Source organism: Myotis nattereri (genome assembly GCF_964212035.1).
Source record: "Myotis nattereri genome assembly, chromosome: 15".
Classification (NCBI taxonomy): Eukaryota; Metazoa; Chordata; class Mammalia; order Chiroptera; family Vespertilionidae; genus Myotis; species Myotis nattereri.
In genome coordinates this window covers 19,711,721-19,730,793 of record NC_138090.1, presented here as the reverse complement: position 1 = coordinate 19,730,793, position 19,073 = coordinate 19,711,721, and the positions used below count along the sequence as shown (strand labels likewise).

The 19,073-nt window shown below is 38.2% G+C and overlaps 1 protein-coding gene across 1 annotated transcript in view; it reads right to left on the bottom strand.

Moving 5' to 3' along the window:
• CNTNAP4 (contactin associated protein family member 4) overlaps window positions 1-19,073 on the bottom strand; it is a 242,690-nt gene that overhangs the window by 41,698 nt on the left and 181,919 nt on the right. The window contains exons 13-15 of the mRNA XM_081107966.1: window positions 14,081-14,278; window positions 11,396-11,552; window positions 7,031-7,158 (exon numbers count right to left, since the gene is read on the bottom strand). Coding sequence (XP_080964092.1) covers window positions 7,031-7,158; window positions 11,396-11,552; window positions 14,081-14,278 — 483 coding nt within the window. The remainder of the gene's footprint in view (window positions 1-7,030; window positions 7,159-11,395; window positions 11,553-14,080; window positions 14,279-19,073) is intronic.

The window sequence follows — 19,073 nt, the reverse complement described above, 5'->3', positions numbered from 1 at the left end:
AAGCTCCAAGAATGCAGGTACTTTTGTCTATTTGTTCATCTCTCCCTCTCTCTTCTCTCTTTCTCTCTCTCTCTCTCTCTCTCTCTCTCTCTCTCTCTCTCTCTCTCTCAGGAAGGCACAGTGAAATGTTACAATGCAAGGGCTTAATAAATATTCTTTAAATGAAATGGTAAGGTGTCTTTTGTCCAAATAGCAATCAGAAAGCTTAGAGTAATTGCTCCCAGTTTGGTTGTATTATATATATCTCAATAAGTACACTTAGATTTCTTGGTAAATAAGTAGGAAAAAGGGAGATAGAAAAGAGGGGAAAAGAATATGAGGAGGAGAAAATAAAAAAGTGGATAAACATTAGGAAAATTAAAGGAAACCCAAGGAAAGAAAATAAATTATAAAAATGAAAAGACTTTCTTAATGTTGGAGGATTATCAGACACAGTAGAGCTTACAAAATTACATTATATGATTATTTGCTAAAGTGGAATTGATCTGCACTCTTTTTAATGGTTTTTATGTAGTCTGCCAAATGGAACAGAACTCTGTCAAACGGAAGAGAAATTAAACAAATCACTAGTCAATATCTTTTTCTAGTCTAAGAATATAACTTCTGCAAAGTTATTTATTGCCTACATGCATCTTTGATTATTTAATGCATTCTGGGAGCTGTGATTTCTCAGACAGCTGAACGAGTCAATGCAGATAAAATGAAGAAAGTAATTTCAATGACAAGAAATTCTTAGAACAGAAAACAGAAAAATCTTTTCTAATTATGTAAGTTTTGGGGATGCCTGATTAGACATAAAATTTCAATACAATGAATTAATTGAGAAGAAATATATTTAATAAACAGGTTGAAAAGTTCAAATGCCAAAGAAATAAAAATATGACCTTGTCCCAATTAATGAGCTAAGATCAGAAATGTAGATCATGCTTGCAACAACATATAAATGTATGTATACATCTTAGAACATCACGTCCAATATAAGAAAAAATTAATACCAATGCCCAACACTGATATGCATCCGTTAAGTTACTGACCTTTAAGGGTAATTATTATTTATTCAGTTAGAAAAAGCAAGTCACCCACAAGGTAGAAAAATCAGTTTGGACCAAAACTTTCCACAGCAACATTCTATACCAGAAGATAAAGACACACAGTCCACAGATCTGAGAGAAAGAAGATATATCCAGTCTAACATTTTGTTAAGTGTTAAGGCAACAGGCAGACATCCTCAGGTCAGAACTCTGAGAATAAAACACATACAAGTCCTCTGGGTGAAAAGTAAAACCCTGCTTCATAATGAAACATAGTCAACCAAAGAAAGTTATCTAGAAAAGCTGTGGAGACAAGATGATCGCATCCCTCAGTGCAGAGATAGTAGGTGCAAACTAGGCTAAGTCACAAAGCATGGTCCAAAATCATTACAACAGTTTCTAAAAAGATTAAATGTCCTGTTACCTCATAATGCAGAAATTCCACTCCTAGAGAAGCAAAAACATGTTCAGAAAAAGTTTATACATAGATGTTATCAACATTATTCATAATAACCTCAAAGTGGAATAATCCAAATATCTATTAATGGATGAATGGATAAACAAAATGGATTATTATTTGGTCATGAAAAATAATGAAGTATTGGTATATGCTACAGCATGGACAAACTTTGGCAATACCATACTAAGTAAAAGAAGCCAGTCACAAAGATCACGTATTCTGTGTTTTCTTCTAAAGGAAATGTTCAGAATAGGCAAATCTGCAGATAAAAAATAGATCCATGATTTACTAAGGTTGGGGTGGAGGGAAAAGGGAAAAGGGGAATGTCTGCTAAATGGATCCAAGTGTTTTAGAGGATAATGAAAGTATTCTAAAATTGACTGTGGTGATGGTTGCACAATGCTATATAATATGCTAAAATAATTAAATATACTAAAATCTGATTAGATTATGTACTTTAGATTGTGTTCTTTAAACAGGTGAATTGTAAAGCATGTGAATTATATCTCCATGAAGCTGTTGCCAAAAAAACAATAGAAAGTTAAACCAGCCAAGTCTGGTTTAGAGTTCTGAGGCAACAACATTCTCAAACATGTGCCATCTCAGGAAATACAACACTCATGAGTCTTTCTGGGAGGAAAAAAACTGAAAATATCAACTACCTGACAATGCAACCCAAGAAGAAATGAATCAGTCAAGAATAGAAAAGTTCTGATGACAGGACTAGTGGTTAGCACTAAAAAAATAAACAACCATACAAATAATAGCAAAACTAGCAAAAATTAGATGGTGGAGGAAAAAAAGAAAGGATAGGACAAATGAGTGCTAATTTTCCCAGTTTTCAGAATACATTAATACTGTCTAAATTTTAAAAATTAGTTTACTATAAAACCTGGTGACTCTATAGCCTTTTAAAATTTTCATAATTTTTTATTGTTTAAAGTATTACAAATAGTAGTACATATGTCTCCATCCCCCCCCCCCTTGATCTCCCCCAGCCTTCCCCATCCCCTCAATGTCTTGGATCCATTGGTTATACTTATATGCATGCATACAAGTCCTTCGGTTGGAGTTGTGAGGGATCATCAATTTGAATATATATTTTTCAGATGTATACATAATATAAAGCAATAATTTTAGCTTCATTTCAGTTTCTTCTTCCTCAATTTCAATTAATAAAGTTTCATAAATTTATTTATAAATCTCTTTTTCTATTTTTCTGTCTAGGGCAGTGGTTCTCAGCCTGGAGCAATTCCGCATCCCAGGAGACATTTGGAAACGTCAGAAGATATATCTGGTTGTCACAACTGGGAGAGCAGTGCTACTGGCAGCCAGTGGGGAGAGGCCAGGAATACCGCTAAGTGCCCTACAGTGCCCAGGACAGCCCCAACCGTAACAAGGAATTATCCAGTCCAATGCCAAGGTTGGGGAACCCTGCCCTAGAGACATCTAGCAATGTCAGGAATGATCCTCACTAGTGTTAATCAGTATCTCTGAGTTTTGTGACTCTTGGTGATTATTAAACTCTTTTCTTTGAGATTTCTGTATATCGTAACATTTTATAATGATTATATGTCAATTAAAACATTAATGTTTAATATTTAAAACAATGAATAAAGGTATATATATATAAATATATATATATTTGTCAAGAAATGATATTATTGTAGTGCTGAGAATTATTAGGATTCTTAGCCTCAAAATAATGAACATCTTTTGAAAATGTTAGGAAGAACCTTTGTTTCCTCACACGTGTGGAATTTCTTAAATATAAATTGTTAGTAACACAAGTCTTTTCTAAAGAACAGAAAACAAAACAGAGCAAAATAGGTCAGAAAATATTTTTTTTCTCCAAGAAAAGGGTGTTTCCATTTTATAAAGACACTGTATTATTTAAAAAGTGAAAAGCAAAAAGTATTAATATGAACTAAAATCATATGCTTATTTGAAAGCACTTTCATGCCACAAGCCCAAGTGCATTGCTGAGAAATGGCTCAGCTGGAACGAGGTGCTCAAATTCCATGTGAGTTTTTAATCCGGAAAGCCTTTCAATATAACCCACTCCTTTCATTAAACGTATATCTCTGCATATCATTTAATTGCTTATACAATCAAAAACTTATTCCTGTCTCTCAGGAACAATTCACAAGCTACAGGTTTCCTGAGCTGTGTGTGACAGATCATTCTCCTTCTTTCATAAACTGCTCTTTATTGATTACCTTTCATGTAACAGGTAATGTACTAGGTACCAGGAACACACTGATAAGTGAAGAGTGGACCTGTTCTCGAGAGGCTCGAAAATACTGAAAAGCCAGCCTGAGAAATACGTGCTTATAATATGTTCAACACTCCTTGAAGGTGTAGGACCAAGTATTCTAGAGACCAGTAGAAGGTTCATGGAGAAAGGGCTTGAATCTGAGGGACAGTTTTCAGCAAGAGGACTGGGAGGTTTCTCAGATGAAGGAAAACGAGTCAACAGGAAGTGAAGCCAGAGGCTGTCAGTGGATCCTGAGTGTTCTTTGTGCTGTGAGATCAGCAGAACTAGGGGATAATCCTAGTAGATATCTTCCTGATGGGTGCTCAGAAACATTTAACCCTGAGCCAGTACTGGACTTCTACTCTTCCTCCTTAGCGTGTGGGGTGAGTCCTGAAGATACTCCAACCACAGTGGGCATGCTCTCAGGTAATTTTTAGGCCTACAGAAGTTGGGGGACTGGGTACCTCAAAGATGAAGATGCCCCCACTGCTCCAGGGAGAGTGAGTAGAAAGGAGAGTACAAAAGAGGGTCCTCCTACTTATAATATACATATTTATAAATTAAATTATTTATAATTATTTCCATATTCATAAATACATTAATTCGTGACTAAGTTTTATGTCTGCAGCACTACTTTAAAGGCAGCTTTATCATTCATAGCTGTTGCATTTTAGGTAAAACATTTCTAATGATGTTATCAATGACTTCTGACATCGAACAATAATAGCAGAAGTGATACTGAATTTCAGAATCACCTACATTTTTTCTAGAGATGAAAAGAAGGACTTGGAAAAAGACAATATTGATTAATTAGGGGAAAGCTCGTGTCTGGAGCCAGTAAGTCTCATACTCATTTTTGTTTATTTGTCCTGCTTTCTCAAGGGTTCTCTTCTTTCCCAGAAAAACAGGCTTGATGTAAAATTTTCAACATCTTTAGTCTGTGTGATAAAACCAAAATATTTTTATTGTCATCTTTCCATTTTTCGTTTTAAATCTAAAACTTCCTTGTCTCAGTGAGGTGCACTAGCATCTTTATTGTCTCTATGGAAGGCACTAGAAGCTTTATTGAGATCAGAAAGCTGGATTTCTGTGTCAACTTCCATCTAAATCACACTGAATGCACCTCTCTCATTGAGCCCCTTCTGTAGGCCCCATCCAACCATTGCTTAGTTCAAGCCCTCATCATTTTTCCTTGTCTTACACCACAGGTTATTTTGTTGGTCTTTAGATATATAATTGGTCTTCATGAAAGCTATTTCTAAGCCTTAAATGTTCCAGGCCTAATGCCTTCCAGATAATGACCACATGCCTTTCTTCCATTTATAAAGCCCACAGTGCATGATCCTGTATCTACAAGCCCCCGATATCTACACAGTCTGTCTCAACTAAAAGAATAAAAATGTGCCTACAGCATTTCATCTACAGGGGGGCAGATTTTCCATAGAGAGAAAAGGGGGCATCCTTTTTTCTTCAGCCATTGCTTCTCTTACTGAGAAAATGTAAAAAAGCCCTTCATACACAAACAGGTCTACACCCTCGTGTGAGGCTAAACCTCAACCCTAAACAGATGTAGGAGACACACTCTCTTGAGAGGCTGAGCCTCAACTCTAAACAGATGCAGAAGACAAGAAGGCCAAGGAAAGCTCTCAACTACTGTTTTATTAATAAGTCAGAGATTAATTAGCAGGTCGCTAAGTATTTCAACTAGCTGTAAATTCTTACTCCTAATGTCGGTACCCTCTCCCTATATGGTCACAAACAGTTAATACTCAGCACTACTGACATTTAAACAGATTACTTAGAGTGCTGTCCTGTGCACGGAAGGTATTTAGCAGCATTTCTGGCCTCTTCCTCTAGGTGACAGGAGCATTCAACCACACATACACACACACACACACACACACACACACACACACACAACTGTGACAGCCCAAAATGTGTCCTGATATTGCCAAATGTCCACTAGGGGTGGGGGAGGGAGGAGTCACCTTGGGTGGAGAATCACTGCTCTAAGTAAATAGGTGCTGTGTGCCTCCGTTCATGGCAGGAAGCTTTTGAGAAAGAAATCCTAAGGGCTTGAGCTGGTAGTGACCTCAATCAAAGCAGACGAGTTCCCCAGGGATTGAGGCGAATGAAAATAAGGGGATGGAGGAAGCCAACCTGAGCTACTGAAAGGTTAGGCTCAGAGCCTGCAGTGAAAAGTGCATGCGATATATAAAACACTTGCTCTATAGTCACAAAGTTGTTGCCCTGCCCTGGATGCATCTGAGTTTACAACCTCATCTCTTTGCATGTAATTTTTCTCTCCATGAAATATCCTGTGTCATCTTCATGTGATTGTGTAAGGCCTACTGGCAGAACAGGAAGTTGAGCTGATAAAGATTAGCGATGATAGGTATAATGGCAGACAGTTTTTTTACAATGTATATATAAATTTTTATGGCCCAGTATCATCTTTGCTTTTTAACTAAGCAACTTTGGCTAGGTATCCCCGTAAATCCACTGAATTGTCATATCATCTCTTCTTCTCTTGAGGCCTAGAATAAAATTTTATTTTACTGTATGCTTTTAGAGTAAATAAATATTTCTTCTATTTCCATTTTAAGTTTTGGAAAAACTAAAAGCTTAAATATTTAATGATTCAGTCTCTATAGGTCTAACTGATTTCAGAAAGCTTATAAATGGATACACATGCTTATTTGATTCCCTGATGAAAATATATATTTTCTGTGCAACTATATTTGAATCTTAACTTTCTGGTTTAGTGTGTTAATACATTGGATATATTCACCAGCAGGTCCCAGTGAGTTCCATAAACACACACACACACACACACACACACACACACACACACTGAAAAAAAAGAAGTTAAAAATGGAAATATGTTGGATTATACTGACATTTGCCGCTATTTCTAATCCCCCTCCCCCAGGCCCAACAACAGGAAACTGACATACATTGGTAACAACTTTGAACAGCAAGAACTGAGGCCTTCCCACATGGGAAACAGCGTGTGGGAACTGAGGAGTGCTGGAACGTGTTCCTGAACCGATCATCCAGAAGCTCAGGGGTTTCTTTCTCTTGGATCTTAACAAGGTTTGCCATTCTAGCATTTATGACAGGGCTTTGCACACTGTAGAGGTATGCTGACTAAAAAACTGTTTCAGACATTACTTACGCAATTTCACAATAAGATCTGATTAATTGTATGATGATAGAAACATGACTCATAAGTGACATCACTTTCCTCAGATAAGCTACCAACACATGGTCACCACTTACTGTCTCCCCGGCAGAGGAGCGGCCCCAGCTTGTAAGCTGCTTCTGAATGCGGCCGGCCTGTGTCTGTGATCACTATCTTAGTCACTGGCAGATGTTCTTTGTAGGAAAGGACTCCAGTGTCATTGGTCCTAAAAAACAGTAACAACAAAATTCTTAAAATTACTCTGATTAACATAATTATCAAATAAACAATAGGCCTTATTACATTTCAAAGCCAAGATGTTCTGAGCTAAATTTGCACACACAAGAGTAAGGATCAAATTGCTCATCTGAGCATATAAAAATATGGCAACATTTTAATTTCTCTTGCAGACATAATAGAGCTGGTGATTTTTAAATTCAGTTGGCCATTTTCTACCTTAAAATAGAATGGTTTTAACCCATTCGCATTTAGTATAATGACTGATACAGCATTTTTAGATCTACCATTTTGATATTTTTTTCTTCCCCCCCCCCCCCTTATGAGGTCTTGTGTTTCTCTCCCCTCTTTCCTGCCTCCTCTTGGTTTACACCATAATTTTGTATTTATGTTCTTTATTCCCTTTTTAGCTATATGTCTTGTATTTTAATATTTGCTTTATTAATTACAAAATGCAACCTTAATTTATTACAATCTACTTAGATTTTACATTGTATTATTTAATATAAAATGTTAGCTTCCTACAGGGTAATTTCTTTAACACTCCCCCCTGTTCTTTGTGCTGCTGCTGTAATATATGTAACAACAGATGTTTTAAACTTTATAATTCAACAGTAAAGTTTATTTTTTTATTAAGGGAAAAATTTACATTTACTAACATATTCACAATTTCTAGATTCTTTATTCCTTCCTGAAGTTCTGAGTTTTCTGTTATTATTTCTCTGAAGAATATCTGTTAGCATTTCTTATGGTGCAGCTCTGTTGGCAAAAATTCCCTCAGCATTTAATTTGAAAAGAACTTCTTTTATCTTCATTTTGAAATACATTTTGCTTACAACAGAATTCTAGGTTGACCTTGCTTTTTCTTTCAACGCATGAAAGATCTCATTCCGTGAACTTCTGACCTGTCTTCAGATGAGAGGTCAGCCTCCATTGGTATCCTTGTTCCCTGTATGGAAGGTGTCCCACCAGATCCACACAACCTGGCTACTTTCAAAACATTTATCTTTAGCCTTAGATTTTAGCCATTTGCACAATAACTCAAGGTGCATTTTTCTCTGTTTTCATCCTGCTTGATATTCTCTGAGTTTCTGGAATGAGTACATTGAAGATGTATTAGTTATCTTTTGTAACGTAACGAATCACCCAAAAACTGTGTGACTTAAAACAGCACCATTTATAATCTCCATCCTGGTCAGGACTCTGGGCAAAGCTTCAAGGGAACCTTTGGCTCAGGGTCTCTCCCAAGGCTCCAAAGTGTTAGTGAGGACCCCAGTCATCTCAGTGCTTGGCTGGGCGGGGATCAGCCTCCAGGCTCACTGAAGCGGGTGTTGGCAGTGTTCTTGGTCAGGTGTTGGCCTGTTATTCACTGGCTGTTGGCTGAAGGCCACTCTCGATCCTCTGCCACATGCGCCTCTCCTCAGGACAGACCACAAAGGGCAGCTTGCCTTATCAGAACAAGGAAGCCCGAAGAGTCAGAGAGAGAGGCAGAGAGGCACAAGCAAGTCAGAAGTCAGTCTTTTGTAATCTAATCTCAGGAGAGCTGTCTCATCACCTTTACCACATTCTATTCATCAGAAGCCAGTCACAGGTCCAGGCGACCCTCAAGGAGAGGAAATTACACCGTGATGTGAATAATGGGCAGTGCGGATCATCTCGGGGCCATCTTGGAGGCTTGCTACCACAGACATTTATTAAACAAGATTGAGAAATTTTCAGCCATTGTTTCATCAAATATATCTTTGCCTCTTTTTATTTCCTATCCTTCCGGGACTCCATTTTCTTGCTCATTAAATCACTGATGCTTTTCCAAAAGTCACAAAGGTTTTATTAAGTTTGTTCACTCTTTTTGTTGTTGCTCCTGTGTTCTTCAGATTTGGTAACGTTTATTGATCTGTCTTCAGGTTCGTTGAGGTTTTCTTCTGTGATCTCCTGAAGTCCATCCAGTGAATTTTTCATATCAGATGTACATTCCTATTCTAAAATTTCCATTTGCTCCTTTAATGTAGTTCTCACTTATCTGCTTAGCTTCCCCTCTGTTCACCTGTGATTATGTTTATCTAAGTTTGGGGGCAAGTTTATAATAATTGTTTTAAAGTTTTTGCCTGCTAATCAAGCATGTGCCCCAGGGTCTGTTCCTAATAAGTGCTTCTATTTTCTAGACTTTCAATCAGAGTTGACTCTTTTTTTGAATATGCAATAATTATTATATTGCTCTGGACATTGGAGGTGATACAGACTGTGGGTTCTATTATTGTTCTGAAGATTCATTTTCGTTTTCACAGGCAGTTAAATCACAACTTACCACAATAATTTGTGTACGCTTGGTTTTACACTTCATTAGGGTAGGCCTACCAGTATGTCAGTTTTGCTTAGTTTTTGATTATAATCTTTGCTGTAAAGACATAGACCTTCTGTCATTTCTATGGAAAGCTGAGTGGCTTGTAAAACTCATCTCAGCCAGTGAGGCTTAAACTCCACATCCTGAGTCTCCTCTGGTAGTCGCTACTGAAACCTCTGTAGCTTGCTCAGATTTCCAGCTGGATCCTCTCTGCTTGGTTTCTAGAAATCTCCTCTGTGCCTGTGCAGCTCAGGGCTCAGCCGAGGAAAGCTTACATGGTCGATGCCCCCAGGTTTTCTCCTATCTGGGATTCCCATTCTCCCTCAACATCCAGACATTCTGGCAGCCCAAACTGTGCTCTGATACCTCTTAACCACCCCCCCCCCCACCCCCAATAAAATCTAGTTATTCTCTTTGAGTTCTAGCTACCACATATCATGTGGTCTGATTAGTTCCCTCAAAGAAAAGGCATATAAACATAATCTCAACCACTTGAGTTCCAGCCTTCCAAGGCTCAAAGGCTCCTAACCCTAGCAGTTTCTACCTACATTTGGTTGTTTTCCACTTACTTCAAGTAGTTGTTTTTATAAATAGCTTTTCTGGGATTATAAATGTTCTCTGGGGAAAGTTATTTCTATGCAAACTACATAACCATAGCAGAATTTAATATAAAAAGTTTCAAAATCTTATGGCTGAAAATTATTTTTGATGAAGAATATGTTATGGAGGTATTAGAGAGTTATTGGTGATTATGTTAGTTTTTTTTCTTCTGTTAAGCATTGATATGAACATTTTATTCACATTTTAAAATACAATATTACTGTGCAGGTGTTTTTATGAAGGCAGTAAGGAATAAGAGAGTACAAAATTTTAAAAACCAGACTTTGAGTAAAAGACAATATACTTTACACCAAACAAGTAATAGTAAAAGTATAATCATGACACCATATAGATGCTTCCTTCTAGGGTATCCCAAAACAATCTGTCTTTTGATACAACATAGTCTTGATGTTTGCCAAATAAGTCAATGAAACAGCATACGATTCAAAATGTGAGCTCAATTGACAATGAACTGATTACTGGAATTAATGTACATTCTGTAACCAAAGCAATCATATTTATAGCCAGATTGACTATTAATATTTTTTAAAATAATTATTATGTGCAGATCCAGGTGCACAGTAGCATAACATACATATGGAATGTTGAACCGTGAATATGGAAATTAAAAAATATTTTCACTTCATAAATAAAATCAATCCAACTCTAGTAAAAAATAGAATACATGTATTTTTAAGTTTTCAAAGGAAAACACATATTTAAGACTTTTATTCTAGTTATTATTTTAAATTCAATTTTCAAATCCCTCAAATGTTACAGATTTCCTCTTTCAAAATATGATAAACAACAGAATATTAGTTCTTTGGTGGTTTGTCTTTTTAAAAAAAATAAGAAATCTACATGTTTATAATTGTAGGAATTTCTAAGTTTACATTTTTAAAGGTTTTAGAGGCAATTATTGAGGAAATGTGCTTTAGTAATTACTGGCTGTAAATATATTTTGAGAATAATAGAATGCTTAATTACACTTAATTTCAAAGAGAATGATAACTGACTAAGAATGAAGAGGAAACATGAAACAGATGCCTCTTTCATTGTATTACAAAAATAAAAACGTACATGACTGAACAGCCCATTATAAAAAAATTGAAATAAAAGGACATTGATCTTAACATTTAGCACTCAGAGTGATTATAACATATTTCATCAAAACATACCTGCATCTAATTTCTTCACTGTACTAATGTGTTCAGTATCTACCTAGCTCTACATATTTAAGTGATCCATTTAAAAAGATAAATTTTATTTTGCAAAAGGAAATCACCATTCATTCCGGTCAGCATCGCAGTTGCAATAATACTGAGAATCAACGCAGTTTCCCTCTAGTCCACAAGCACATTTTTGAGGATCAGGCGAAGAACCTCCCCAATACGTGTGTGTCTCATTGGTTCTTCCAACCCACCAGCTCAGAGGGGTCCCATCTGAAAGACAAATGCATGAAATGTGACTTCTGCTTTACACCCCCTGCCTTCTGTCTCAGCATAATGCCTGCCCTGCCCAAATCATTAAAAAAATAAATAAAAGCAGAAAGACAAAGATTGACTTAATGCAGTGATAATCACAACATGGTAATTGATGGCATTTCCTAAAAAAGCTTTTTTAAAAATATTTCATTATTTAAACTCAAATGATTGATATACTTTCCTTTGAGTGGAAAAGACACCAGCAATTCCTATTTAACTCAGGCATGATAGTAAAAATGTATTGAAAGCAGTTCACATATGTAATTTCTTTGAAAATAATTTTTAAAACAAGTTGGCATAAAAATATAAACCAGAGCAATTAACACATCAGAAACAAAATTGATATGAGATAATAAAATGGCCATTAAAACATTATAGAATGTTATAATATAAAGTCAGTGATTTTTTTTATTGTTGTTAATCCTCACCCACGGATATTTTTATCATTGATTTATTTATTTTTTTTTAGAGAGAGTGGAAGGAAGAGGAAGGGAGAAAGAGAGAGAAACATCGATGTGAGAGAGACACATCAATTGGTTGCCTCCTGCACGCGCCCTACCGGGCCAGGGATCCAGCCTGCAGCAGAGGTGTATGCCCTTGACTGGAAACAAACCTGCAATGGACTAAAGTAAAGGATTTATCTCAATATATGTATTGGCTAAAATAGAGTGGCTGTTTATTAAACATTGGGCATGGTATGGCACTTCTTTGTCATGATTTAAGATTTATTTTGAAGTATGTATTTTTCTCTTTCATTTAATGGCTCGGCTATTTATTTGGAGACTAAAGAATCACACTGAAAGATCGTAGTGCCTGAAGCAAACACTACATTCAAAAACAAAGTTTTCCTTAACCAAATGCATTTCTTTCTATGATGAATGTTCAGCTATCAGCTCCTTCTCGGAGTTAAAACTAAACCTGATGTCAAGAAACTAGAGCAAAGAATAGACAGAAGAGCTAGGTAGCATTTTGAGAAAAGGAGGTAAAGCATGAGGGCAGTATCTCATTTAAAAAAAAGAGAGAGAGAGAGAGGAAATTGTAGTAATTGGAAAATCAAATCAGCGTGAGAAGAATGTGAGATCAAAGCAGTCAGCTATCCAAAAGTGCTTGATCATTTTCTGTTGACTTTCAAACCTTTTAAGTTATCATCAGCCCCACTAAAAATCTGAAGCTTTTACTAATTTCTCCTTTACTTACAAATGCCAGTGCTCATTATAACTTATTGTTACAATAGGACCTTAGGACCTTACTAGTGCTGGCAACCTCTCTCCCAGCATTACTATACATGAGATCAGCCAAGCCAAAAACAAGGAGTTAGCAAAAGCTTGTGTTGTGCATGAAGACATTATCAAGAATCTTCATTTTTAAAATTGCATAATCAATTCATCAACAGAAGGTGAAACCTATTTAAAACATTTACCAGAGAAATTTCAATATACTGCTTCTTAAATAGAAACATGTCATGGTGGCAGCAGTGTTTCTTAAAGGTTAATATTTTTCATAAAAATCAGGATGTTGGCCCCGCCAGCGTGGCTCAGTGGTTGAGCGTCGATGTATAAACCAGGAGGTCATGGCTCGATTCCAGGTCAGTGGACATGCTGGGGTTGTGGGCTCATCCCCAATAGGGGGCAGGTAGGATTCAGCCAGTCAATGATTCTCTCTCATCATTGATATTTCTATCTTTCTCACCCTTTCCCTTCCCCTCTGAAATCAATAAAAATATATATTTTTTAAAAGGTCAAGATTTTGGATTATCCATCAGATGGTTAGAAGGTATGGGAAGGCCAAGCGGGGAGGCCAGTTGAAATCTCTCACAGTGACTAAGAATCAGGTCACAAAGAACTAGAGTAAAGCAGAACTGTAGGACCTAGATGTCCTCACATAATGAGATGCTCTAAAGGGAGAAAACACAAACCCCCCAAACAGAACTTAGGAGCAGACTGGTTATTAGAAGTAGCACAGGAGAAAGAGTCAAGATGGTCTTCTGATTCCTACTGGAGCTACTAAAGAAACTGGGTTTGCAGCGCCTATTTTAATTTCCAATTATACCCAGAGGCTCACTGTCAACAGTCCATGAAAAAGAGTCACACAGAACAGACACTTTCCAAAAACTAAGTCATATTTTTAGTAGCTCTTTTCCACAATCAAACAAGCTGCACGTGTCGCTTGCCCTTCGGAAGGGTCAACACTGAATTGGCCGAGTACCAGAATGAAGATCTTTTCTGTGCAGTCATCAGATTAAGGCCAGGAGAGGACTCAAAGGCAATCAAGGCTTTGGACAAAGCCCAGTGTAAACTGACCTTGTTCTTTTCTTCAGGCACAGAACCTCTGTGACTTCCAGACTGCGACAAGTTTGCTGAATGTACAGGGAGATACCCCATCAGCGGCGATATGCCACCGCCCTGGCAGTATTTGAGTCCTCAGGAACTGGTGAAGCAAGCGCGCTGTGCAGGGTGCGTGGGGGGCAGAGGCCTAGGTTTACCCACCTGGCCGATTTACAAGCCGCGACTTCTTGCAGTAGTAGGCCAGCTCCTGCTCGCAGCGCTCCGCGCGGGTGATGGTGGCCTGGAGTTGCTCCAGGCTGGCCACGTACTCAAAAAACCCAGCATACGGGTTCTCCGGGTTAGTGTTTCTCACTCTCGTTAACTCTGAGCCATTGTGCTGGATGATGGTCCATGCCGTTTCTTGGATGCAGAAATGGGGGAAGAAAGAGAGGAGACCATCACTAGTCTGCAAAAGTTAAAATAAATAAAGAAAATCAAAATCACCTTTTATCTGAGTCAAATTGTTCTAGTCATAAACCTCTCTGAGAGGTAGAATCAGCACAAATGGACTCTTAAAACTTAATAAAAAATATATAAATAATTGTTTTTGAATTATAGTGAAGTGATTCTATTCCCTGAAATGTATACAATTGCAATGCATTTGCAGTGCTTTTGTTTTCATATAATTTAGCCAGATAATATTTATGGTGAAAAATATTAAATTTCTGTGGTATATTTCATTTAATCAAATCTGGTGTCCTACTTTTTAAAGACGCATCATCATTTTATTTTCCTTCAGGAAAGAAAAAAAGACTACCTATTATAATTGTAAAACAGTATGGAGTGTAGATACACCCGGAATTCAGAGATGTTACAATGTGAAAAAAGCATATCTCAGAATTTGTAAAATATTTTGAATTACACAATGTAAGCAATGACTTTTGTAGCCTTTAAAAATTATTCATGTTACCTGCAAAAAAAAAAAAATGTCGAAATGTTATGGCTTGATATATCTCTCTCCTCAGACAAGCATTCAATTATGAGTACACGTCTATTTCGTTATAACTCAAGTTTGACATATTCATTTGGTATCATGTGATCTGCATTATTATGCAATGCAACAGGAAGTTACTCTTTTGAACTGAACACAACTGATTCAGCAACAGCAACTCAACTAACACAACAAATAGTAGAGCTATCACTATTAACACCTGACAAAGTCTGCAAACACATCCATCATACTGATTCGCAGAAGTATTTAGAGGAAATAAAAATCCCTCCATTGTTTATAACAGAAGATAGGCATAATGCATCTATCCTTCGACTTTTCCAGCAAGACTTCATATTATATTCACTGTGATATATGCAGGCACAGGAACAGATTAATCAAAAGTTCTCTGATTTAATAGGTAAGAAACAGATTGGAAGTTGTCAGAACCCTGGCATGTATGTGCTGTTAAGTCGCATATCTTTCTGTACTCAGAGAAATAGTCCAAATTAGAGAAAAGCAGTGGGTAGCAATCACTGCCCCCCCACCTTTTAGCTAACATATTCATATTCACATGGTTCAACAATCAAGATAAGGAAGTATACTTTGAGAAATGTCACCCCCAGCCCTCCCCTCGTCATCAGAAGTTTGAACAGAGAAGCCTGCTAAATAAATGACATTGGACACAAATTTGACAGCCTTCCTGCCATCTATGTGTGGATCATTATTTTCCCCTGAAACAATAGCTGTTACTTTTATTTCTGCTTTGCGCCTCAGCTCACTAGAGAGGTTTCTCAGTAACACACTTCCGTGGAGGAGGACAGGCTATGTAAGCTAATGAAATTAACTATGGATGGCCAGGCAGCAGCACAGTGAGTGGCAGACTTGGCAGGGATCTGTGGCCTAAGAAAGTCAGGGGAAACCTAAGCCTCCATCTCCAGATTTGGAAAATACCGTCGCAGTGGGGTAGGTCTGTAGTTCTATAATTTTAATGAGGCAAATCTGCCAGCCTCGCCTCTGCTGGACTCTGCTGTTACTGTTCAGCAGAATGATTCATCTTGTCTCGTTGTAAATCAAAGGCGCACAGGAAGAAGCTCGGCTGTGCTGAGCCCCTGCCCAGGGGCCAGGACAGTAAACCTGCCTGAAACCTGTGTCACTAAGCCTTTGGGTCACACTGAGAAGGAATTCCCCATAGTTTAGCGCCCACTAGGTCACAATTAACACGATTCGAATGGGCTTTTAAGTCGCTGCCAGAGATTCAAGGCCTGAGCACAAGACAACCATTACAGAGCAGCTCCTATCAGTGTTTCCTTTTGAATTCTATCATTTCAACATTATGATCGTTCCTGTCAGAGGTTTTATTGTCTAATAAAAAGTGCTACAACGCAGGACATGACCCAAACAATCTAGATTTCCAGGGCATGGCGGAGACAATGAACGCATCACATGGATTCCGAGCAATGGAGAGGGAGCCCAGCAGCCATGTTCCCCGTCTTAACTAGCAGGGGAGCCTCTTGGAGCTATTAATTTACAGCCTCCTCGTTACTGCACTTTCAGACATGAGTGTGTTATCTGATGTTTCTACATACACCTGTTTAGAAATTACAGCTGGAAAAGACATCGATCCCGTCACAATTTGCAATTCAGTTCTTCGCGACTCATTGTGTTGGTCTTTACGACTCAGCTGTGAGCTCTAAGAGAAGAGAGTGATAGTTTCTGATTTGCTAACCACAGTGTCTCCAACACACAGCACCGGGGCTTGGCACAACATGCAGAAGAAGACATTAAAGAAATGAGGAAATGAACTAATGAATGAATAAAAACAATGCATTGTCTAGACAGGAGGACAACCTTCCAGGTGGCCTGATCTGATTCGATGGTGGCACTGGACTTCCATTGCCCTTTAGGTTTCATAACTAACCTGTAGGTAACTGAGAACTACAAAATAACGTGAAGCCCGAAGTTGTGAAGGGTATGAGATGTTACGCAAGTTACCCTGCCCCATATGCAAATTATATCTATCTATATAAGGATTTAGTTAACTGTGATAAAGACATAGATATCTACTAACAGGCACAGGAGTTCTCTGGATCCGAGACCTTTTGCTTGCAAAGCCTTAGCAGCATCCATTCTTGACACCCCCATTTTCCATGAGCCCACACAATATAGTGCCAGATGCCCCTGCATGTGTTAAAGTTGCACAAGAGAGGAACCCCAAAATTCTGAGACGTGAAGCTCAGAGGATGGCTGGCACCTCTTCTCTGCTCCATAAAGTGAGGAAGGGGAGGGGCCCAAGTCCATGAGTTTGTATCACTCTCAGAATGTAAGCAAATGCTGCTGGGGGAGAGAAGCCTTGAAAACTCTCCAGAGAAATTCACTATCTCTAACTTCCATGCCACAGTAACATTTAATTATCCTCTAACCCAGGCATTCAGATTATTTTTCTTAGAAAGCAAGTTTCCTCATACATAGTTCCTGTCTACAGACAAGGAAACTCTACCTGGTGGAGATGTTCCGATGGCTGCCCCCCTCCACGGCGGCAGAAGCCAGTTTTGTCTCCATTTGCACATTCATTTCACTATTGCTGGTATGTACATGCGTGTCTGTTCTTTGGAGTTCCCGTTTTAAATGGCTGTCACATCTTACCAGTTTCCTTGTTGGTAATGTGTTATACAAAATCTTTAAAATGTGTTTTTTAGCTTTTATTTTTATGTCTAAGAACCATGGTTTTATTTATTTATTTGTTTTTTTAAGTATCCTTTACCCACTGCAAAGAGAGTCGTTCAGCTAAGGAGACACAGAGAAATGAGTCAGAAGAGGTAGCTGAAATAGGCAGAAAATCTATTAACTTTAATAAATACACTAAAAAAAATTGGAAAGGCAGTTTGGGTCTACTGGTGTCTCTCCCTGAGGAGAGTTCCAATAATATAAATTGTATGTAAAGCAACTGAATAATTAAGAGCTTGATTTATCTTGGGCTGGCTGCTATTTTTTAGCGTGATAACAGTGTGGAGGGAAAACATGCTGTTTAAGCAACACGGTTGCAGAGCGCGTGTTCCTTTACACTAATGACTGAGGGTGATGGATGCGATGTGGACTGAGAGAGCAGGTAGAAAGCGCTGCGCCCAGGAAGCGGGCGAGGAGGCAGGAAAACACACCGGAGCAAAACGGTGTCAGCGAGGCTGCATCTGAATCATCAGCTAGTTATTAACTCTCACGGCTATTAAGAAAGCCTTTGTGATGGAAATCCCTGAAGGAAAAATAATGTGTTTATGTGTACTATACCATCCAGCTCTCACTGGAGGGTCTTAGGTGCCCTTCTCTCACAATCATCTGGGGAGCTTGTTAATGAAGCAGCGACCCAGGCCTTGGTCTAAACTTCCTGACTCAGTGAAACTAAAGCCAGGAGGCTCGGTAGCTGTGCAGAGGGCAAGGGTGACTGCAAGCCACCCAATCGTCATTTTCACAAAAGTGTAAGCCACTGCTCTAGCCCTCATCATTTTCCCCCACTGAAACACCTGTCCGCATGCAATGTTTGATGAGGAACTTCTTGAATATAAAACTATTTCATTTTAGATAAAGCAGCGGCTTTAGTGGAGCGAAAAAGGACCCCTATATTTCTATAGTGTCAGACACTTGGATTCCTATTGGCCTGGCCAATCATTTTAAAATTATAGTTAGAATACTCTGTTTGGAAAGAATTTTCTTTTTTTTAATTGAATTTATTGGGTTGACACTGGTTAACAAAATGATACAGGTTTCAGGTGCACAATTCCACAACATATCATCTATATGCTGTGTTGTGTCCACCACCCCAAGCTAAGGAAAGAATTTTCAGTCTTTAACATAGTTTAGGGAAGTGTCCATACAAAAGAGATTGTCTGTATTTTTTTTTAGGTTGTAATGGTTAAAGGTATTAAGAAGTGAGCTACCAGTGGAGGACCCTCACCTGACTATTCTGTCACCATAACCTTGAACTCTCTAGTCTTCAAAACTGTGAGAAATAAATTTCTGTTGTTTCTTAGAGGCCCGATGCATGAAATTTGTTAACAGGTAGGGTCCCTAGGCCTGGCGGTTGATCAGGGCCAATCGGGGCCTTCCTTCATTCTACGCTGCCTCCCGGTGGTCAGCGCACATCATAGCAAGCAATCACTCTCCCGGTCGAACTCCTGAGGGGACACTTTGCATATTAGCCTTTTATACATAGTTCCAGCCTGGAACTTTGTT